This window comes from Staurois parvus, unplaced genomic scaffold (genome assembly GCF_062004578.1).
Source record: "Staurois parvus isolate SC_StPar_1 unplaced genomic scaffold, SC_StPar_1.0 ptg000343l, whole genome shotgun sequence".
In the NCBI taxonomy this organism is placed as follows: Eukaryota; Metazoa; Chordata; class Amphibia; order Anura; family Ranidae; genus Staurois; species Staurois parvus.
Genome location: NW_028318139.1, coordinates 2771441 through 2795859, shown reverse-complemented (window position 1 = coordinate 2795859; position 24419 = coordinate 2771441). Strand labels below are relative to the sequence as shown.

Sequence of the window (24419 nt, the reverse complement as noted above, 5' to 3'; positions counted from 1 at the left end):
CACTCTGCTACCCGACAGTCTCCGTTCTTCACCAATTACGGGTTCCATCCCACGTTTCTGCCCGACACAATTCCAGAAAGTTCTGTGCCGGCTACACAGGATATGCTGAATTTTTTTTCTTCGAATAACAAAGTGTTACAAGAAGCAATTGCAAAGGCCCAGGAGGATAATAAAAGGGCCTTTGACAAGAGAAGGAGAGGCGAACTCATTCTGCACCCTGGGGACCAGGTCTGGCTAGCCACGACAAATTTAAAGATGTCTTGCCCATCAAGAAAACTGGGACCAAAATTCATGGGTCCATTCAGGGTGAAATGGAAAATTAATGAAGTGGCGTATGAGCTCACACTTCCCAAATCCTTTAAGATACACCCAGTCTTTCATGTATCTTTGTTAAAACCCGCAACATCGGATCCCTTCCTGGACCGTAGGTCCAGACCCCCGAAGGCCATAAATATTAACGAGGAGGAGGAATTTGAGGTTGAAGCGATCCTGGACTGTAGGAAAAGGAGAGGCCAGACTCAATTTCTCATTAAGTGGAAAGGTTATGGCCCAGAGGAGAATTCATGGGAACCAGCCCAAACCATTCATGCCTCTAGATTAATTTGGGAATTTTTCAGTAACCACTATTTAAATGAGCTAGGGGGTATGTACATTGCCGTTTGGTCTTGATTATCTGTTCCTGTATTCTGTCTGTGAAGCTTTCCTGTTGCAGACATCTGCTTAATCCTGACCCTGCTGACTATCTCCTGCTCGATCCCTGGCTTGTCCTGACCACTCTCCTGCCTGCCCCTTACGATTGATCTCCCGTTGCTGAACTTTGGCTTGACCTGACTATACTCTGTCTGCTCCTCTGGTACCTCGCTGCCCGCATGTTACCGACCTGGTCCGCCTGACTACGCCATACCCCACGGTATTCCATCCATCCATCCCGCACTGATCAGTCCCTGCTGCCAGGCCTGCCAGTCTCTTCATATCAGGCTCTATTCCTTGCATACCTCTGACGGTACCCTCTACCATAGCCGGACGTACTCAGGAGTCGCGACCTGGTCTCAGTCTGCTCCAAGTCCATCCCCACCATCAGGGGCCCTGGTGAACAAGCAGATTGCAACTTAGACTCCACACCCTGAGAAACGCTGTGCTTTGGGCAGCTAGAGATACCGCCAGGTGGTGGCTGACAGTGTTTCTCAAAGACAGACCTGCCACAGACACAGGCCAAAGTCATAAAAGAAGTGCAAGAGGAGGTGAGAATTAACCATTTGCCGCCCGCCCTATGGACGAATGGCGGCCAGCAAATGTCATCAGCTTTCTGGGTGGACGCCATATGGCGTCCTCCCGCACATGCGCAGATTGCGCTCCTGCAATCACAGCAGGTCACATGACAGTTGTATACAATGGATGGCTTCATTCATGCCATCCATTGTATACTAGTGTCTAGCTGTGAATGGTCACAGCTAATCACATGCACATGTCATGTGATTAGCTGTGGCCAAATCACAGCTAAGCACAAAAAAAAAAAAAAAAAAACCCCTGAATGAATCGATGTCATTCAGGTAAATGCTTGCTTATAGCAAAGTAATTCTTTGCTATAATCAAATTGTGTAATAAAAAAAAAAAAATACTGATCACTTCCCCAAAGTAGTACAATGTTACTATGGTCATAGTGAAATATGAAAAAAAAATCTTAAAAAAAAGAAAAAAAATTTTATAAAAAATAATCAAAAAATAAAAAAATATATATATTTTTTTTCATACTGTCACCAGTCAGTGTCCCTGATCACCGCCATGCACGTTTTATGATGACGCTGTACTGCACTGGTGACATCATGTAAAAAAAAATAGTGAAAATAATTCACAAAAAATGACAAAAAAATACAACTTAAAAAAACTCGCCATTCCTCTTATGAAGTACGTCGGACTGTCTACTTTGCAAAAAGGGGTCATTTGGGGGATATCTGTACTATTCTGACATTCTTGGACCTCAAGAAATTAGATTGGCTGTCAGTACTTCAGGATTGATCAATATTCAGATCTATACCATAGTTTGTGAACTCTATAACTTTCATACAAACTAAAAAATACATCCTAATATGGGTTATTTTCACCAAAGACATGTATCAGAATACATCTTGGCCTAAATTTATGAAGAACAATTATTAATTTGCAAACTTTTATAACAGAAACAAAGAAAAACGTGTGTTTTTTAAAAATTTTTTTGTCTTTTTTTGTTAATTTAGCAAAAAATAAAAACCCAAGCGGTGATTAAATACCACCAAAAGAAAGCTCTAGTTGTGTGAAGAAAGTGATAAAATTTTAGTTTGGGTACAATGTTGTATGACCGCGCAATTGTCATTCAAAGTGTGAGAGCGCTGAAACCTGAAAACTGGCCTGGGCAGGAAGGTGTAAAATTGCCCGGTATTGAATTGGTTAATCACCACAAACAGATCAACAGATATACACTAATTGTTCTGAGTTTTGCAGAAAGTCTATGCGTTGCTGAAGTTACAGTTTAAAGTGGAGATGAGAGCAGCATTTACCCAGAGATAGCAGAAGTCTATGCGTTGCTGAAGTTACAGTTTAAAGTGGAGATGAGAGCAGATGAGAGCAGCATTTACCTGTGAAAAAGCAGAGAAGCCATGATTAGGGTGCTGTGTTCAACTGCAGCTTCACACTCCAGCATCAAACACACTCACACAGAAAACTGCACCCCATCTGTGAATGTGCCCTCCGTCTGTCATTTAATTATGTTTTTAAGAAATATTAGTAAATATTAGTTTTAAATATTGTACAATCTGTGGTAACAAACTTTATGAAGGTTGCTTTTTTTGAGGGTTTTTTTGGGTGACTTTATGCATTTAACTGTGTAGTGACTGCTATATTTACGTATCTTCCTACTGGTAACTGGGACAAAGTAGAATACCGTTCACAGTTCATAAGGGAGGAGGTACCAGCGTACTTGTAGTTCATTGAGGTGCTGGTACATTGTGTATAATCCCTCTCCAAAGCCAGCATCCCCATTCTGAGTAGCAGAAAAAACCCAGGTGCATGAGAATAGTTTATTAGGAATATTTCATTTAACTTTGTTTAACTCAACATTTCCTCCTAAAGTGCTGCGTAAACTGTTGGCGCTATATAAATCCTGTATAGTAATAATACTATTATGTGTCTGCTGTACCATGTACTTGTTGTTAAAAACTATCTTCACTTCCTGCGTGAACTATCTGGTGATTCTGCCAGAAATTCTGAAGGAACCCCTCCACACACTGCTCTATACCCTTTCCAGCAAACTTTGCAAAAAAAAGGGATTTTTAGATCACACATATTACAATACATGTTTAAGCTGGCCAACTGTGTCAAAGTAATTCCTTTTGGCCAGTCGTACATCTGTGATCAAATCCCAATAGATGGTACATGCATATTGAGATTTATTTACGTTTGCTGGAAATTGCAGTGTGCAGAGGGTTCCTTCAGAATTTCTCGTGTTAATATGTGGTTACACCCCTTTAGCACCTGATAGATAAATGCATGTAGAAGATATTGAGATTTGAGCACAGGTATATCTTGTGTGGTGCATTATGGAACAGTAGCTAGACCTAAACCTAGTAGCTCTGCCCAACACTGATGGGCACTGATAAGCAGCACGGATGGGCACTGATGAGGTGGCACTGATAAGCAGCACTGATGCGGCGGTACAGGTGGGCACTGATGAGAAGACACTAATGAGGTGCCGTGATGGACACTGATAGGCAGCAATGATGGACACTGATAGACAGCATTGATAGGCACTGACTGGCAGCACTGATAGGCTGCACTGACGGGCACAGACAGGCAGCACTGCTGGGCACTGCTGGGCACTGAAGGACAGCACTTCGGGCACTGATAGGCAGCACTGTTGGGCACTTTTGGGGCTGCACTGATAATCAGGGCACTGATGATGATGTCTGCCTTGACATTTGCCAGTTATCAGTAGTACTTTCCTTGCGCTGTGGCAGCGTGAGGAAAGTACTGCTGATAACCAGCAAGTGTATTTACATGGTGATCAGCTGTGATTAGATGTGCACCGCCTAGGGGCGTGAACAGGGGTGGACTGACAACTCATGGGGCCCCTGGGCAATAGGGGATCATGGGGCCCCTGTGTCCTTGCTCAAACTCAAAAAAGCCTATGAAAAAGGTACCAGGGGTATCTCATGGGGCCCCCTACTGACCCCAGGCCCTTGGGCAGTGCCCAAGTTTCCAAATGGTCAGTCCGCCCCTGGGCGTGAGCTGGATGACTGAGCTGTAGCCATCATTCGGCTATAGCACGGTCAGTGACTCCCCTGAAATTACCTATAAACAGGCCAAATCATTAGGGACAGGGTGATGAGAAGCCATTTTGTGGGGGAAATCAATACTATCCCCTTTGATTCGCAACCTAATGGTACTTGGAAGTGTGGGGCTTGTAATTGGTGCTAATGGATCTTTCACAGCCAAACCCTTTACCTGCCCAATGGTAACTAGCATCGGATTAAACAACGTGTGAATTGCCAGACGACAGGCATTGTTTACATTATGTTCTGTGATTGCAGAGCATTTTACGTAGGTAAAATAAAACGCCAATTTCAATGTAGAATAATCATGTTTATTATGGTAAATTCCATAAACAATCAACACCAATTGGGAGACATTTAGGATTGGTTCATAAAAATGACACAAGCATCATTAAAGTGTTACTAAACCCAGGACCCTGCATACTTTATATCTGGTCTCCCACAATACACAGAACATGGAAGTACAATTATTTTAGTAACTATAAACTGCTAAATACCTTTTCTCAGTAGCAGTTAGAGCAGTCTTGCGACTTCTATCAGTGTCCATCCAAGCACTCGTTAAAGCTTGTAGAAGGAATTTTCATTTTTCTCTAGGAGGATACAGGACCCTGATCTCTGTCTGGGCAGTGCTGATTGACCCTGTGCTGATCACATGCACTCTCCCAAGAAAAATAAAACCTCGCTAGCAATACACACCAAACTGAGCCTGTGCAGAGTGACTCCACCTGATATGTCTTATCAGGAGATAAGAGGGGGACACTAGAAGAAGGGGAGGATCAGAGAAGTCAGGATCAAACAGCGTTTTTACACAATGCAGAGGATTAACCCCTTAGGTTTCACAGTGAGTGTAACAAGCATGCTTTACTACATATACAGACTGATTTTACTGTTGTGGGTTTAGTAACATTTACACCTAACCCTAGCTGGGGCAATTGGGAGATATTATTCTGCAACTTGAATGCAGATGGATGTATCATTTAAAATCTACATCCTCACCCAGCTTAAATGATACTTTGAGCTTTAAAACGTTCCTCTAGGTTATATGGAATCTATCTTTACCGTGCTAATAAACTTTTCAAGACTTTTTTTTATCTGATGTGTGCTTTTATACTGTGCCTATATTGCTTTCTTTTTTGTTAATGATGATTGTATTTTTTTGTATACTTATTTGAAATTATGTATGTATTTTTGTTTTGTTTCATCCTGGTGGTGACTGACAGTTGTCCTTGTGTCTATGGGTGAGCACATGTGTTATGCACACATCCTTCCTTTGGTGGATTGTGCAGCTTGATGGGTGATATGGCTTTGAACTAGCAGAATAGTATGTCTGTGTGGAGGCTCCTATATGATCCTTTGTCCTTGGCATGGGGTGTATGTAAGGTGTAGGCTATATTTGTTTATATTCTCAGGCAATGCTATATGTTGGCCCGTATTACCTATATTTACGAGAGGCACTTAAACTAAGTGGTGGTTGTCTTTTTAATATTAAGGGTGTTTGGAGGAACTGAGTAACACATGGTCCATTATATATATTTTTGTTATTTATTCATGGCCTTGCTTGGATGTCTTTTCCATCTTACCATATGGATGTTCCCTTACTATATGAGCTGATTAGTGTCCCCTACTGTTTTAGGAGCCACTTGGTTTATTCAATCTGTCTGTGTATACACAGCTTGTGTAAGTACTGTTGAATATTTTGATCATAATCTGCTGTTAATGGTATACATCTGTATTTATTGTAGCTATCTATGGCTATTTTTTAATCTTCTGAACCTCATTCTGGTGTCTTGCTCATTTTCTCCCTTTTATACAGTATATATATATAATTTATTTATATATTTATATCTATTGTTGGCTTCCAACCAGCAGGCTGGTGTTTGTTTTTCCATAGCTTACTCATTTGCTTTACAATCATAGCGAGTAAGTTCCTCCAGTCTATATGAGGTATTGGACATGGCTGTCTTTATCTGTATTGAATAGCTGTATTATGCTATTTCAGATTTTGTTATTCTTTCGCTGCCTGCCGCATGCTTTGTCTGATGGTGTTCTGGTTCTGCTGCCCCTGTGTCCACCCCCAAGGCTCCTATAGACACCCCATGACTTACTACACTGATATGAGTGTATATATATATATATATATATATATATATATATATATGTTTATTTTTGTTTAAAATGTATTTTTCTATTTTCATATATACATGTAATTGTCCTATATTGAGTACTTCCTTTCCGGTGTTGAAAATAGGGCATCTATTTTTTTTCTCTGCCAGTTTACTGGATTATCTAAGGGCATTTTTTCTTTTTCTTTTCACTTTTTAATCCAATTTAAATGTGACTAGTAAAATGTTCTATATTTTATACATATGTGTCGTCTCTCATGTTTTGGTGATAAAGTTCGGTATTTTTAAAGTTGTACTTGAAATGTTCAGTCAACTTTATTCATTTTAAGGCTACTGACCCCTGACCTCTGTATTACCCATTTGTGACTTCTGAACTCTGCATTACTTACTATTGACCCATGAACGCTTTGTTACTTACAACTGACTCCTGAACTCTTCCTTTATTCCCAGCTCCTGAAACCTTTCTTACTTTTTATTGAGTCCATTCTAGGTAATGTCTGCCTGTCCATGGTTGCCTACCCCTGTTCTATAGTATAGTATATACCCTGTCACTGTCTATTGGTCCCCCTCAGGGTTCCTTGACACATTTGGTTATTCGTGTGGTGCAGTTTCAGTGGAATGTATTTTATATGCATTATCATTCATCACTGTGGGGGTTGTGCTTAGCTGTAAACCGCACAAAAGATGTAGATACCAGTTTTTTTAGTTTCCATTGTAAACATAGCACCAAAATTCAGAGCTATGAAGGCAGCCTCCCACCCCCCAAGCAATAGATTCCATTAAGTGTAATAGAACAAATATATTGACATTATAACAATGTAATTCCTTTTTTGTTTGTAAAACTATACATTTGTTTTATAACCAGACTCAGTAAATGCTCTTATATAGTTCAGCTGCTGTAACTTGGTATTTCAAATGAGGAAGTGGTAAAGGAAATGAGCAGCCTTTTTCTGAGAACTAAGCACTTGTACCAGGGGGGATGTTGTCACTTTTTTAGAAGCTTTGTCAGCCTACAGCAGCATTATTGGATCAAACAAAATACTTTTTTATGCCAACATTAGGCACATCTGTGCCATAACAATCGACCAGGTCATCAGGAGTTTTCAGTTTTCATTTAGGTGTTCAGACCTCTGACAAAACTGTGTACTGTCAGACTGTTTTCTGTTATGAACAGAATTGTCTTGTAAACATAAAATGGATTTTCGGAAAGTTCCATCTTGCACGGAAGTGAGCACATGGAGTCCGGATGCTCTTGTAGATTATTTTAGAATGGTGAGTTATGTTTTAAAACTACCAAAATCTAAACTATTACAAAACAGCTTTATTTTAGTTTTGCATACCCCTAACGCATAGACTGGTATTGTAATAATTTATGTCATAAACTTGTTTGATGTACAATACATTGTATTCAATACCAAAGTAATATGCGTTGCAGTTTTATATATACAATATATATATATACAGACACACATATATAAAAAGATATATATAATATATAAGATTATATGATTGAGTTGAAAAACAAATTGTGGGGTGTGTCTGCCAAAAAAGGTACTTTATATTGAACAGTTTTCAATCTCTTGGGTAGCACAGTGGCTTGGTAGTTTGCATTTCTGCCTTGCAGCACTGAGCTTCTTGCTTCAAACCCCAGCCAGATACCTATCTTCATGAACTTTGCATGTTCTCCTGGGTTTCACCAAAGACATGCTGGTAGGTTTATTGGCTTCTGTCTAAATTGGCCCTAGTATGTAAGATTTATATAGGACTTGTAAATGAGACAAGGACAGATATATGCGAATAGTATGCAAAGTGCTTCATAAATTGACAGTACCATATAAATAATGTAATAAATAAATACATTTGTGGTACATATAGGGAAAAAGGTCAAGAATTTTGATCACCTCGTAATTTTTTTTTCTTCTATTGCAGTGTAACTTAAAGGACTGTGAGAAGATTGTTAAAAAACAAGGAATAAGTGGGAGAAGATTTTTGGTAAGCTTTTAATAAAAATTTATGGTTCTATGAATTTGGTGTGCTGCTCAGAGAACAAGAGCAAATGTATCTGTTAAGGCAACAAATCTAGACAGTTGCAGACTGAATAAGAGATTTGTGCCAAATAAAAATGTTATAAAAAAACTACAGACTTTTGAATCAGGTGGACTTAATTCAGTACTAAAGGAAAAAAAAACTTTTATATATTGTAGCTTACCTATGTGGTGACTGTTCTTTTTTTTAGGTTTTTCTTTCCCTTAATTTCATCTGTTGATCTGGCCAATAAATCTGTTATTTTAAACTTCCTTTAGCTGTCCAGCAAAAGTGCCGAAATGGTCAGCCTTTTCCCATTTATGTAATAAAACCTATATATGGACAGCACAGTGGCTAAGTGGTTAGCACTTCTGTCTGCCAGCACTAGGGTCATCAGTTCCAATCCCAACCTCTCTGTGCCTGAGTGGGTTTCCTCTGTGTACTCTGGTTTTCTCCCACACTCCAAAGACATGCTGGCAGGTAAATTGGCTCTAGTATGTGTATGTATGAATGTGAGTTAGGGTTCTTAGAATGTAAGCTCCTTGAGGGCAGGGACTGATGCGAATGTATAATATATATGTAAAGTGCTACATAAACTGATGACGCTATATAAGTACCTAGAATATCTATGCAGCACTAAAATAGCGCTGCATATATATTCAATGTTTTATTTGAGGATTAAGGGGTTTATCCTTCTATGCTTGCAGCTGTTTTCGTTTTTTTGTGCGCTCACTCTTATTACTTGTTTTTATATGGCTATAAAAGTACCTGTCATAAATAATATGGGGTGATTAGACTCAATGTGGTGAGCATTTTTAAATGAGTCCACATCAGTCTGAACTTGCGGTTTAAAGGCACGGGCAGCCCACTTTTGTTAAAAAGATAAGAAAGTCCACATATTGGTCTACACAAGGGTTTCAGTTTCACACAGCAGAACAGGGCCAGTTCACGTATATACGGTTTGGGGGTGTTTTGAACCACATCCAATTTTCATGACATGTGATATAAGATTAGTTTCTATTGTGCCTCTTCATATATATGCTGTGCACTGACAGAGCGAATTCAAAAAGAGTCCTGCCCGATTTCTGAACAATACAATCTGGTTCTGGTGCGGATTACAGTCTCATTGACTTCCATGGGAACAGTTTCTAAATTGCACGTCATCAGTTGTGAACAGGTTTCCAGCACAGTCTGCTCAGTCACAGAATTTGCATCTGTATCAAAATTCCTGTCCTAAACACGTTCTAAACCTGTCCTGAACTGATGATCAACTACTTTGTCAGCTCACTGTGAAAATGGAGCTTCAATTCTCACCCTACATGTGTGAATCCACACTCAGGCTCACTCAGCCATTACTCACAGCACCTTGGCCTCTGGATAGGGTCTCTAAGCATGCCAGGCTCTCCCATTTGAGACTTACAGATCCCCATCCTGGACTCTTTGCTTTCCTGACTCTCTCGGTCCTCTGCCTACCCACTGCTGCCCCCCCCCCCCAGCTCTACCAGTCCTGTGGGTAAGGGAATCTCTCCAACATGAAGTCTTGTCACCTCACCTGGCTAGAGCACATTTCTATTCTCAAACACTGGTTGTTAGTGGCTTATCATCCATTGTACTCAGGCTGAACTGAGGACAGTTCACTGTTGTAGTGTGCGGTGCACACGAGCCCTGAGAGAAGGGGGGACCACTGTGCTCTGCCACAGACCACACAATAGATGATACACTATTAGTGCATGATGGGCTGTTCCTTTCACTCTCCTTCCACCGCACAGTTCTTCTGTGGTTCCCCTGCACCTACCAACTTCTTCTCCTCTCCCCTCCCCCTGGCTTCAGGTGCTGCAAGCAGGGCCAGGAATGGGGGAGGCACTGTGTTGAGGGGAAGGGGCGCTGCCTAGTTGGACGCTCATCCCGCTCCTTACTTAGGAGTGACTGCAGTGTCATTCCTGTCAGAAGGAGCAGCGGCCAATAGCTGCAGCTGGAGGGAAGATTTGGCTTTCGCCTACCTCCAGCCTGCATGAGGTGGAAAAGAGCTGGTGCTGCAACAGAGAACTGTCCTCAGTCTCAGTGCCTGGGGAAACCAGATGCAATGGAGAACTCTACTAGGGACACCTGATGTAAAGGGGGACTGAAATAAGGACACCTGATGCCTAAAAATATCAACTATTGCCAGGATTGTACTGGGGGTCAGAGTGTTCCCCCAGTACAATCCCCCTAGGTCAGTCTGACTTGGGGATATTGTACTGGGGAGCAGACTGGCCTGGAAGGAATTATACTAGGGGACAGACTGACCTGAAGGTGATCATACTTGGGGACAGATTGATCTGGGAGAGATCATAGTGGGAGACAGACTGACCTGGTAGAGATTATACTGAGGGACAGACTGACCTGGGGGAGATTTTATCATGGGACAGACTGACCTGGGGGGATTATACTGGGGGACAGGCTGACCTTGTTTCATTTAAACACTTCCCTTAAGCCTCCCCCACTGTTGACAAAATGTGGAGACACCCACAGTTCACCATGACAAGCTGTGCGCACCACATTACTCTTCTACTTCATGTTCCCAATGGTGCTGTAGGTGTTTTACAATCCTAGCAACACTCCTGACACATTGAAAACCATGCCTACTCTTTACTATGGTGCACTGAGCACACTGCATTGTTTTTTGTTTTTTTTTTGTATCAAGCAATGGGGCCCAGCCTATGATCTTGCACACAGGCCTACTGACTTCATAAAACACTCCTGGTAAGAGAAGTATATGGATGTACAGAATGGTATATAAGAAAGGTATATGGATGACTAGGATGGTATATAAGTGAGCTATATGAAGGTAAAGGATGATATACATTTGATAGGACTGGCATCTTTGCCCCCTCGTTCTGCACTGTACATTTCCTATTTAACATTACCACATTCTGCACTATGTAAGACATCTCAGACTCTATTTAACCACACCCCCTTTAAGCCACACCCCATATTTAGCACAATTTATACCACGTTCACTTTGCGCTACACAGAGCTTGATTTTGCACACGAGATCACTGATTTCGTGATACACCCCTGCTGGTTGTGTTGTTAAATAGCAGCAACTGCAGATGCAGTAGCTATGATCAGGCTTATATTGATCCTTCAAGCCTGTGTACTCACCCAGGCTGCCATCATCTAGCAAAGTCCAGACACAGGACTGAAAGTTCCGTTCACACAAATGTGGTGCAGGAAAAGCTGTGAATCCTGTGCGTTGCACATTGCAATCGCATCACATTCATGTGATCTGGTGCAGGTGTCAATGACAAATTATTGAAACCCTGAAACAGATCGCAAACTATGTGGTTGCCAGAGATCGCATCACATGGGTAAGAATACCCATGCTATGCGATTCAGGTGCGGATTTAAAAACGGGTCCTGCACCTTTTTGATGCGGATGCAATGTGTTTTGAGCCATACAAAATGGATCAAATCGCACCACACAGACATTTGCATGTAATTTGCACAGGAATGTTGTGCGATTCCTGTGTGAATTACATGCATTGTCCAGCATAGTGTGAACCCGGGCTCAAGCTCCACATCCCTATCCAGGACTACCGAATTAGGAGAAAATTTAAAAAATAGAGGTTTCTCCTCTTATACGAGTAATACACATCCTGGAGCTTCTCAAACTGAACCTTTGAGAAACCTGTGTCATCTCGTTACCAATTTAGCCAACTCATACCGTCGCAGAGCCTCGCACTGTCACATACTGCTATGGTGTTTGATATTACCTATGAATCACTTGCCTGCTGTTAAGGGCTCTTTCACACTATACATCAAGACACTTCAAATAAAGTTAAAATAAAATAATAAATAAATAAATAATGGCAGTGTAATGCACTGTGGAACACTCATCTCACTGCTCTCTGCTGGAGATCTGTTGGAGCTTACATTGACAGCTGCCCACGTGGTAGAGCACTGCATTTTACTGTGTAAGCAGTGTAAACCTAGCCTAAAGTCTTATGTAGATTTTGCCTTTTAGACAAAAGTTGATACCTGCAGAAGACTGATCGAACGTCTACTCCCATGTGGGAGTCAGTTTGAGTAAAATTGGGCACAAACATTATATTTGGTATAATTTGAATACAAGTGAGAGTAGTATGTGTAGTCCCTCCCAGTGGGGCTTAATATGCGCCAGGTATCTACCAGGGTAAGGTTTCCTAAATTGGTGTTGATAGATTTGAGAGCTCGGCAAGACAGAAACAAGTGTCTGTTTAAAGTGTCAGTTAGAGGCTCCAGGGGTGGGTTGAAGTCCCCTCCTAAGATAAGCATACCCTGTTTGAAATCATTCAACTTGCCAAGCATAAAAAAAGCTTTTCCTTTATTGGGAAAATAAACGTTTACAATTGTGAAAGCAATTGGAATTACTTTCAGGGTTCCCTTTAGAAAAATATATCAGCCCTCAAAAATATGGACAGCAACAATCTCTTTCCTTGAAGAGCTCCAAAGACTTTTCCTAGTGTAACTCCTCAGACCCCAAATGATTCACCCAGTTGCACTGAGGGCATTTCCTGGACAAGGGGGCCCAGGAGCTGTTAATTTAAAACAGTCCCAGATGAGAAGCTAGTTGGGTCTTGCACCTGACTGCTCTTTCCTCTTATCTGGCCCAGGGGGTTTAAAAGTACTGGTTGGTGGCTGCCTTCAGGTCTTACGCTGGGCTGGCTCCTTCCCTGCTAAACAGGCTGTCCTCCTGGGAGACTTTGAGGCAGTGGGGATCCTCTTTTCCAGTGACCTGTCTGTAGAGGGGCTCCCCTCCCAGGCTCCATACTCCAGCCTGCCTCAATCCATCTTCCACCCGACACTGCACACCTCCCCCCAGGCTCTGCCACATTTGAGGGTTGCCCTGGTCACAGTGCCCAGCTTCCTGCCAGTGGATTGGCCATTGTACCTCAAACATGAAGATCCTGGCTTCCTCCCCTATTCCACCCCTCCTCCAGAAAGCTCTCATGTTTCTGCAGAGGTGGGAGGGCTCCAGAAGCCCTGACCTGTTAGAGCCTCCCAGTCTGTCCTGAGGTGAACTCCTGTTTCACTCCAGGGTGACTCAGCCCCAGACCGACTCACCCCCAGGCTGCTACTCTATCTAACAAAAAAGATCTACCTAACCTGGGGGGCATTACATACATGTTATTCATTCCTTTTAGGTTTATCCTTGCATTAAGGAATTGTGTGTGAGTTGCTGAAAGGATTGTTTATAGTGTTTGACTTGTTCTGTTTTCTAGCTGGCTGCCCCACAGATCTTTTTAACCAGTTGCTGCTCTCCTTAGGTGTCCGTTTATGAAAGCGAGAAAAGCCAAGATCCTGATGATCACAGCTGATCACTCAGATATGACAGTTTATGAAGCTGAGGAGAGGAGCGGAAAACATTTTTTTCACTTCTTATCACAGGACACACCCTTCTGTCATTCACTTTTATAGAGGTAGCCAGTTTATGAAGGTGAGATCTGAAGATGTCACTGGCCATCTCTGTAAAATATCTCCATCCTAGATTCTCCAGCCCAGAGCTGGAAAATATGGTTGAGAAACTACTGTGATGTGAGGAAGAAGGCTTCTTTCTTCCTAATATCAGCACCAGTGGGTTTAAACATTGATATAGACTATAACTGTATATGTTTATGTATACAGTATAGTTATAATGTATTGTCATTTAGGACCCACGCACAACTAAGCAATGCAGAATTGCACAATTCTTGCCATGATTCCAAATTGTGCTAAAATTGTGTTCAAATACGCAGTGGGCTTTTGGGTGCCATTCATTGTTAATGCCACCCCAAATGGTGTTAGCAAAAATGCATTTTGCCACACATTTTGTCATTTGACAAATACACTATCAATGCGCCAAAATGCATATTGAAAAAACACACAACACTCCATGCCCAAAAAGGTTCAATTTTGCTTTTTGGGCCTTTTTAATGCACATTGTGGTGCAGTTTTTTAAACAAATATTTTGCTGCTTTATTTAACACACATTTAAAAAAAAATTATGTGCATTTTGGTGCTTTTTTTAACATGTATTTTGGCTCATTTTTACCTGCGTTCTGGAAACACATGCAAAATGCATGCCATGTTTGCAGTGCCATTATTGGTTCATGGCACCCAAAGGTGGCTAGCAGATGTGCTATTTGCCAAAATGCGTATAAAAAAAAATCTAAATATTTTTTGGGGTAAAAATATCCAAAAACTCCGGTTTGCAGCGTTTTACAGCGTTTTTCCACGTTCAAGCATTTTTACAGCTAAAAAGCTCCTCTAGAAACCCACTAGTCCTGTTTTTTTTCCATCCAAAAAAACATTGATTAGTCTATGTGTGCATGGACACATAGGATAACATGCTGGGGGGTTTTACTGGCTGTAGAAAAAAACGTCAAAATCCAAAAACAGCAGCTGTAAAAATGTCAAGTGTGCATGAGGACTTAAACTCATGTGATCTGTAATCACACGATATCTCTTGAGATCACATGCAGGTGCAGCCCTCCCCCTTCTACACAGATCTCAGCTGTTCTCAGAGGAAAAACTTCTCTTCTCCTTTTGAGAAAAAATGTTCTCTGCTTCATAAACAGGGGGACAGATGAGCCTATTTTTCCCTGAGAACTGAAATGAGATAAATTATCTCTGCTTATTAAACATACACCTATTTATTCTTTTATTGCCAGTCATTTAAGAACAAGATGAAAAGTATTTTCCCCATGAGAGAATTTTGGGCCACAGCACGGACAAACTTAGACCGTTTACAAAAATTCTTAATTTACCGAGTTCTGTGCAATCAATATCCGGATATCTAAAGTTCCCCACAATAATATCATTGCCATGCTTCTTAGCCATTTTGGTCTGTGAAAACATTCCATTATAGGGGTCTGCAATTACTTGCTACCTGTTTCTCCCACATAAAGACTCTGCATTGTTACTATTCTCTTTATTAATATAATCACATTCATTTTCAGATCACTCTTGACATATAGGCATACCCCTCCATCTTTTCTACCCACCCCATCCTTCCAAAAAAAAGTGTTCACCCTTGGATATCCCCAGCCCAGTCATGTAAACTGCAATTGTGGTAATAAATAAGCGCTGTCTTTAGCGTGAAACGTGTTTACCTGCAAGTCCCCCACTGTATTTCCACTGTCTGTATTGGTTTTATCTTGGTTCAATAAAGTGGATTGTTTGGAGCGCAGCCGATTGGACGTCCTTTGTTCTCATCTATGCAGCAAACGAGATGGGCTATCACCTACAGGTGGAGTTGTGCTTGGAGATTGTGAGTCTCTCTACCTTGTGCAGTGATAAACATAAACTGTGCAGTTAGGTTTCAGATACTCCCATAAAGATAAAATCTTAAATTCCTCCATTTTGTTTCCAAGTTCAAAGCATTTGTGTACTTATCTTTTAACCACTTGCCAACCAGCAAGATGTAAATTTAATTTGGGTGCAGCATTGCATGACCACGCAATTGTCAGGTAAAATAAAGCAGAGCCGTAACACAAACCACTTCCTGACCGCCCTATAGCAGACATACTGCTACAGGGCGGCACGGGTGCACAAAATCACACACATATATATATATATATATATATATATATATATATATATATACACGTGATTCGCGCTCCCGTGGTTTTCATGCCCCTCCCAGATAGCATCAGATTGCCCGTCAGTACACCAATAATCACATTTTACCCCTTGATTGCCAGGAACACGCTCATACACAAAAAAAACTCTGGTGCTAGTATAGTGTCTGAACGGATCAATATCTTTGATCAGATCAGCACTATACCAACGTTTACATTAGTATAGTGTCCCCAAAAATGCAGCGTTAGCGGGATCAGCCCCGGCACCTGCCAGCACCTGCGTTTAGCCCCTACGCTTACCCCCCTCCTCCCCCAGCAAGTGCAGTGTCAGTAGGTCACTGTCACTTGATACATTGCACACAAAACTGGAGTGTTCGCAGAATCAGGCTTGAACTCTGCTAGCACTTGTCGGTAAATTTTGATGACTTCTATATGCAGCAGAGTGCCAGTACTAGTGCCGCGTTACCTTTTGGTGAACTGGCGAGCACCAGCGGCCTACTACATCCTGGTCTTTCACATACCAGCACTGCAGTATCACTTGGTGACGTGGCGAGTCCCATAAGTGCAGTACAAGCTGGTGCGGTGGCGAGCACAAGTACTGTCCTGCAACCACCAAGAATTCGCACACAGGCCCGTAGAGCCCATAGTATCCTTCCGGATGTGCTTGCAAATTCCGATTGGCAGCCCACAAATTCAGCAGCACCCGTAATTCCGCCATCCACTGCCCAACCCGGAATTCAGCTGGAAACAGCAAATTTAACTACTCCCCTTGATTTTTTGGAGCTGTTTTTCATGGTAGATCTGTATGCATTGATTGTAGATTAAAGCAATTTATATGCACACCATTTTATCGCTGCCAACCCAAATTCAAACCTTGCCAGACCATTCACATGGAAACCCATTACGGTTTCCGAATTTAAATTTTTTTGGGCCTAACCCTCAACATGGGCATTACTAAAAAAAAAATAAATTGCAGTTGTATTGGTCCACAGACCCGATTCATCATATGCCCATGTTCTCTGCTGCCATGGCCAGGCATAGATATGAGAGTATAATGTGTTTTATGCATTTCAATGACAATATACTCTGTCGTCCCCGAGGTGACCTTGAATTTGACCGGCTCCACAAAATTCAGCCCCTCATAAATCACCTTAACCAAAAATTTGCAGATGTCTATACTACCCAGCAAAACATCTGCGTTGATGAGTCCCTCATTAATTTTTCTAGCCACCTTGGATTTAAACAATTTCTCCCCAGCAAGCGTGCCAGATATGGGGTCAAGATGTATAAGACCTGTGAGAGGGCAACAGGCTATACTTATACGTTTTTTTGATTTATGAGGGAAAAAATAGTCACGTGGAGCCCCCCGGACACCCAAACTTCATGGGGAGTAGTGGCAAGATAGTTTGGGACTTGGCGTCATCCTTTCTCCATATGGGGTATCACTTATACGTGGACAATTTTTATTGAAGCGTGCCACTATTTAGACATTTGTACAATCTTGGAACTGACGCATGTGGCACCTTGCGACCTAATGTGTGCCCACAATTAGAAGTGGGTGGATGCAGGGCGGTATATTCTAATGGGTATACCACACACTTTTTCTGGCAGAGATTTCTTCTCTGTTTTTCATTCAGCTCATAGGCTGCATACAAAAAAAAAAAAGAACATAGCATGTATATACCCAACAAGGACCAATGACGTACGTACATCACTGGGCTTTGAATGGTTATACCAGGATGATGCCTAAAGCTGCAGGGATCATTCTGGTATCATTTTTTTCAGCCAGCGAAAAAGCAATCCAAGTGGCTAATTAGCTGCAGGATTGCCTTTACAAGCAGCAGGAGATGATGCCCTCCCCCGCTGCCTTCCACGGCCTTCTCGGGCAGTCTTGTACCATTGGGGGCACCTGAGAATGCAGCTGGTGTTTCTTCCAGCTGACCATACAGCTGATTGGAGACCAGAATGGTGGCAACCATCTTTATAGCCTAAGAAATCTGAAGCTATGAGCATTTCATCTCTTCTGTTTTGCAGGATATAAAAGCGCCATTCGTAAATTGGAAAAGCATCTGATCACACCGAACTTGGTGAGATTAGATAATGTAAGGACAGAGGAGATATCTAGAGTCCGATAGACCTCAGATTTCTCAAAAAAGAATATATGACAATGTCCATTGAAGTTTTAGGGGATATTTGCATTCCTTGTGATAGCATTAAAAGTGATCAAAAAATACAAAAAATAAAAATGTCAGTGTAAAAATCATTTAAAAAATCTAAATAAAAGCCCCCTCACCCCCCTGTGTCGGTATGTAAACAGCGGTTGCACCATGCATGTGAGGTATCACCGTGAACGTCAGATCAAGGGCAGTAATACAAATACTAGACCTCCTCTGTAAATCTAAAATGGTAGCTTGTAAAAGCTTTTAAAATGTTGCCTATGGATATTAAAAACGTATGCAGTTTGTCGCCATTGCATGGGGCATGCGCAGTTTTAAAGCATGTCATGTTTGGTATCTATTTACTCGGCATACCATCATCTTTTATATTTTACCAAATAATTGGTCAATATATTGTGTTTTTGTGCATTAAAAGTAAAAAAAGAATAAGATCAGGGCTGCTCTGTGCAAAGTGTCTTGATCTTCAGGTGGTTAGAAGAGTACATTCTGCTACTTCTCCTGAGTATGGGGGTACCACATGTGAGGGACTTTTTGGCAGTCTAGCCAAGTGCAGGACCCCAAAATCCAATAAGCACCTTCAGGCTTTTAAAGGGCTTTATTTCCTCATTACACTTCCTGACTACCTATCACAGTTTCGGAGGCCCTGAAATGCCAGGATAGCACCTAACTCACCAAATGACCCCTTTTTGGAAAATAGACATCCCAAGGAATTTGATAAGGAGCATGGTGAGCATTTTGCAGATCTCATTTGTTGTCACAAGTTTTTGGAAAATGAAGAAAAAAACAAAAAACATATTTTTCTTTTCTTTTTTTATATTTCAAAACCTTGCTAGAAAAAATTAGAACTGCAAAATACTCACCATGCCTCTTTTTAAATTCCTTGGGGTGTTTACTTTCCAGAAATAAAGTAATTTGGGGGGAAACTGTGATAGGTAGTGAGGAAGTGAAATGAGGAAGTTACGCACCTTCAGACTTTTAAAGTAGTCATTGGATTTCAGGCTCCTGTATGTGGCTAGGCTCTCAAAAAATCTCACATGTGGTATTCCCATACTCGGTAGAAGTAGAAGAATGTATTTTGGGGTGTAATTCCACATATACCCATGGCTTGTGTGAGAAATATATCATTTAAATGACAACTTTGTGTGAAAAAAAAATGTTTTTGTCAAGGATGTGAATGATCCCAGAGGTCACATGGTACAAGGCTATTCACAACAGCCTTGTACCATGTGACAAGCTGTGACCAATCACAGCTCACCCAGTATTTCTCAGTGGCTGTAAGAATGCAGACAGAGAGAAGGAGAAATGATTGCTGTTACATCCTTTATGGGTGTAAAAGCAATCACTGTAAAAAAAAATCATCACCCCCCCCACAAGTAGTACAGTGTCACCATGTCACCATGACACTGTACTGCTAGGGTGACAGTATGTAAAAAAAAACAAAACATATAATAATATAAAAAAATAAAATAAAAATATGAATTTTTTTTTAAAAATGATAATTTTTGGTTATAAACTAATTTGGCTTATTTCAGTGGTATTTGATCACCTGTGCGCTTTTTATTTTTCGAGCTATAAACAAAAAAGACCACATTTTGAAGAAAAACAATTTTTTTTACTTTTGGCTCTAAAAAATATATAGCAAACTCAAATTTAGTAATAAATTTAGGCCAAAATGTATTCTGCTACATGTTTTTGGGAAAAAAAATCCAAATAAGTGTATATTGATTGCTTTGTGTGAAAGTTATAGTGCCTACAAACTATGGTATAGATACTGCAATTTACGCAATTTGTTTGCTGTACAGTGCTGCGCTAGTTTAACTGACAATTGCACGGTCATGCAATATGGTACATAAATGAAATTTATGTCCTTTTTTTCACACAAATAGAGCTTTCTTTCGGTCATATTTGATCACGTGTGTGCTTTTTATTTTTTGGCGCTATAAACAAAAAAAGTTTTGAAAATTTTTTTTTAAAAAAACTATATTTTCTAATTTTTGTCATAGAAAATATCCAAAAAAACTAAAATGCATTCATATATTTAGGCCAAAATGTATTCTGCTACATGTTTTTGGTTAAAAAAATCCCAATAAGTGTATATTGATTGCATTGCGTGAAAGGTATAGCAACTAAAAACTATGGTATAGGTAATGGAATTTACACAGCTTTTACTTTCTGACTGCCCATCACATTTCTTAAGGTGCTAAAATACCAGGATAGTACAAACCCCCTTTTTTCGGAAAGTAGACACCCTAAGCTATCTGCTGAGAGGCATAATGAGTCCATGGAAGATTTATTTTTTTTCCACAAGTTTCTGGAAAATTACAAAAACATTTTTTTTAAATGATTTTCATTTTTTCATTTAAATGATTTATTTCTCGCACAAGCCATGGATATATGTGGAATTACACCCCAAAATACATTCAGCTACTTCTACCGAGTATGGGGATACCACGTGTGTGAGACTTTTTGGGAGCCTAGCCACATACAGGAGCCTGAAATCCAATGACCACTTTGAAAGCCTGAAGGTGCATAACTTCCTCATTACACTTTCTGACTACCTATCACAGTTTTGAAGGCCCTGACATGTGAGGATAGCACCAAACCCCCGAAATGACCCCTTCCTGGAAAGTAGACACCCCAAGGAATTTAAAAAGAGGCATGGTGAGTATTTTGCAGATCTCATTTTTTCTTACGAGGTTTTTAAATATAAAAGAATAGAAAAAATATGTTTGGTTTTTTTCTTCATTTTCCAAAAACTTGTGGCAACAAATGAGATCTGCAAAATACTTACCGTGCTTCTTATCAAATTCCTTGGGGTGTCTACTTTCCAAAAAGGGGACATTTGGGGGGGGGTTAGGTGCTATCCCTGCATTTCAGGGCCTCTGAAACTGTTATAGGTAGTCTGGAAGTGTAATGAGGAAATAAAAGCCCTTTAAAAGCCTGAAGGTGTTTATTGGATTTTGGGGTCCTGTACTTGGCTAGACTGCCAAAACGTCTCTCACATGTGGTACCCCCATACTCGGGAGAAGTAGCAGAATGTATTTTGGGGAGTAATTCCACATATACCCATGGCATGTGTGAGCAGTAAATCATTTAAGTGACAATTTTGTGTAAAAAAACATTTTTTTTTTGTCATTTTCCAAAAACTTGTGGTAAAAAAATTAATTCTATTGATTCAACATGCCTCTCAGCAAATAGTTTGGGATGTCTACTTTCCAAAAAGGGGTCATTTTGGGGGGTGGGGGCATTCTATGCCCAGCATTAGAAGTTTATGCCACACATCACTCACTCTTCTTACCACCTGAAGACCAAGCCTTTTCTGACACTTTTTGTTCTCATGAAAAAAATCTGTATTTTTTGCTAGGAAATTAATTTAAACCCCCAAACATTATTTTTTTTAAAGCAGACACCCTAGTGAATAAAATGATGGGTACTACAATTTTTGATGGCACATAGTACTCGCGCAGCGAAAAGCAAATTTAAAAAGAAAACACTTTTTTTACTTTTAATGCACAAAAATCCAATATATTGGCCAATTATGTGGTACAGTATAAAAGATAATGGTATGCCGAGTAAATAGATACCAAACATGACATGCTTTAAAACTGCACATGCCCCGTACAATGGCGACAAACTGCAAACATTTTTAATATCCATAGGCAACACTTTAATAGCCTTTAAAAGCTACCATTTTAGATTTACAGAGGAGGTCTATTGTTAGAATTACTGCCCATTATCTGACGTTCACAGCAATACCTCACATGCATGGTGCAACCGCTGTTTACATACCGACACAAGGTCAAGGCTTGTGCACACAGGTGTGCGTGCATGTGAGGGGCGATTTTTTATTTTGATTTTTTAAAAGTATTTTTACATTGTACCTTTCATTTTTTTTTTGATCACTTTTAATGCTATAACAGGGAATGCAAATATCCCCTATAACTTCAATGGGCATTGTCATATATTCTTTTTTGAGAAATCTGAGGTCTATCAGGCTCTAGATATTTCCTCTGCCCTTACATTATCTAATCAAACCAAAATCGGTGTGATCAGATGATGCCCCAATTTACGAATGGAGCTGTTTATATCCTGCGAAACTGAAGTGATGAAATGCTTGTAGCTTCCAAATTCTTAGGCTATAAAGATGGTTGCCACCATTCTGGTCTCCAATCAGCTCTATGGTCAGCTGGAAGAAAGACTAGCTGCATTCTCAGGTTCCCCCAATGGTACAAGACTGCCCGAGAAGGCCGTGGAAGGCAGCGGGGGAGGGTCGGCATCATCTCCCACTGCTTGTAAAAGGATTGCTTTTACATGAAAGCTGATTGCCGGCTGAAAAAAACGATACCAGGATGATGCCTGCAGCTTTAGGCATCATCCTGGTATAACCATTCAAAGTCCAGTGATGTACCAGTACGTCGCTGGTCCTTGTTGGGTATATATACTATGTTCTTTTCTTTTTGTATGCAGCCTGTGGACTGAATGAAAAAATTAGAAGAAATCTCTGCCAGAAAAAGTGTGTGGTATGCCCACCATTAGAATATACCACCCTGCATCCACCCACTTCTAATGGTAGGCACACATTAGGTCACACTTTGCCAAAAGCGCCAGTTCCAAGATTGTACAAATGTCTAAATAGTGGCATGCTTGAATAATACTTGTCCACATATAAGTGGTATCCCATATGGAAAAAGGATGACACCAAGTCCCAAACTAACTTGCCACTGCTCCCCATGTAGTCTGGGCATCTAGGGGGCTCCATGTGACTATCTTTTCCCTCGTAAATCCAAAACTTGTAAGTATAGCCTGTTGCCCTCTCACAGGTCTTCTACATCTTGACCCCATGTCTGGCATGCTTGCAGGGGAGAAATTGTTTGAATGCAAGGCGGCCAGAAAAATGAATGAGGGACTCATCAACGCAGATGTTTTTCTGCAAATCTGCAAATTTTTGGTTAAGGTGATTTGCGAGGGGCTGAATTTTGTGGAGCCGGTCAAATTCAGGGTTACCCCCGAGGATGACAGAGTGTATTGTCATTGAAATACATAAAACACATTATACTCTCATATCTATGCCTGGCCATGGCAGCAGAGAACACGAGCATATGATGAATCGGGTCTGCGGACCAATACAACCGCAATTCATTTCTTTTAGTAATGCCCATGTTGAGGGTTAGGCCCAAAAAAAATGTAAATTCGAAAACCGTAATGAGTTTCCATGCGAATGGTCTGGCAAGGTTTGAATTTGGGTTGGCGGCGATAAATTGTTGTGCCTAAAAATTGCTTTGATCCACAACCATTGCATACAGATATTCCGTGAAAAACAGCTCCAAAAATCAAGGAGGTATGTGAAAGACCAAGATGTACTAGACTGCTGGTACTTGCCAGTTCACCAAAAGGTAGAGCGGCACTAGTACTGGGACTCTGCTGCATATGAGAGTGCTAACAGAGATCATGCCTGATTCTGAGAACACTGCGGTTTTGTGTGAAATGTATCAAGTGACAGTGACCTACTGACACTGCACTTGCTGGGGAAGGAGGGGGGGGGTAAGCGTAGGGGCTAAACGCAGTAGCTGGCAGGTGCTGGGGCTGATCCCGCTAACGCTGCGTTTTTGGGGACACTATACTAATGTGAATGCTGGTATAGTGCTGATCTGATCAAAGATATTGACCCGTTCAGATACTATACTAGCAATGGAGGTTTATTGTGAATGAGCATGCTCCAGGCAATCAAGGAGTTAAATGTGATGACTGGTGTACTGACGGGCAATCTGATGCTATCTGGGAGGGGCGTGAAAACCACGGGAGCCTGAATCAAGTGTATATATATATATATATATATATATACAGGGCTTTTTTTCTCAGAGGAAAGGTGGTGGAACTCCCCCACCCAAACCTGGCCACGCCCCCATCAAACCCTAGGACCACCCCTTTAGAGAACAGGAATGCAAGTAAAATTTGGGAGGGGCTATAAAAGTAAATGTATGGAATTAACACCGCCCCCCCCCCCACATTAGTAAGAATAGCGAGTAACACTGCCCCCCCCCACATTAGCAAGAAAAGCGAGAAAAATTGTATCGCCGCTCCTTACCTGATGCTGACGATCCGCGCTATGGTAGGATCGACGAGCAGAGGGCGTGATGACGTCAGCGCGCACCGCCGGGTGTACTAAGATACACCTTTCCTATGGGGGTGGCCGCGCGCCCCCGATGTTTA

General features: G+C 41.1%; 1 protein-coding gene across 1 annotated transcript in view; it reads left to right on the top strand.

Annotated features, from left to right (window-relative positions):
* The first annotated feature begins 7408 nt into the window (after nucleotides 1-7408).
* LCP2 (lymphocyte cytosolic protein 2) overlaps nucleotides 7409-24419 on the top strand; it is a 348123-nt gene continuing 331112 nt past the window's right edge. The window contains exons 1-2 of the mRNA XM_089684306.1: nucleotides 7409-7699; nucleotides 8357-8419. Of these exons, the coding sequence (XP_089540432.1) occupies nucleotides 7622-7699; nucleotides 8357-8419 (141 nt within the window). The 5' untranslated portion in view covers nucleotides 7409-7621. The remainder of the gene's footprint in view (nucleotides 7700-8356; nucleotides 8420-24419) is intronic.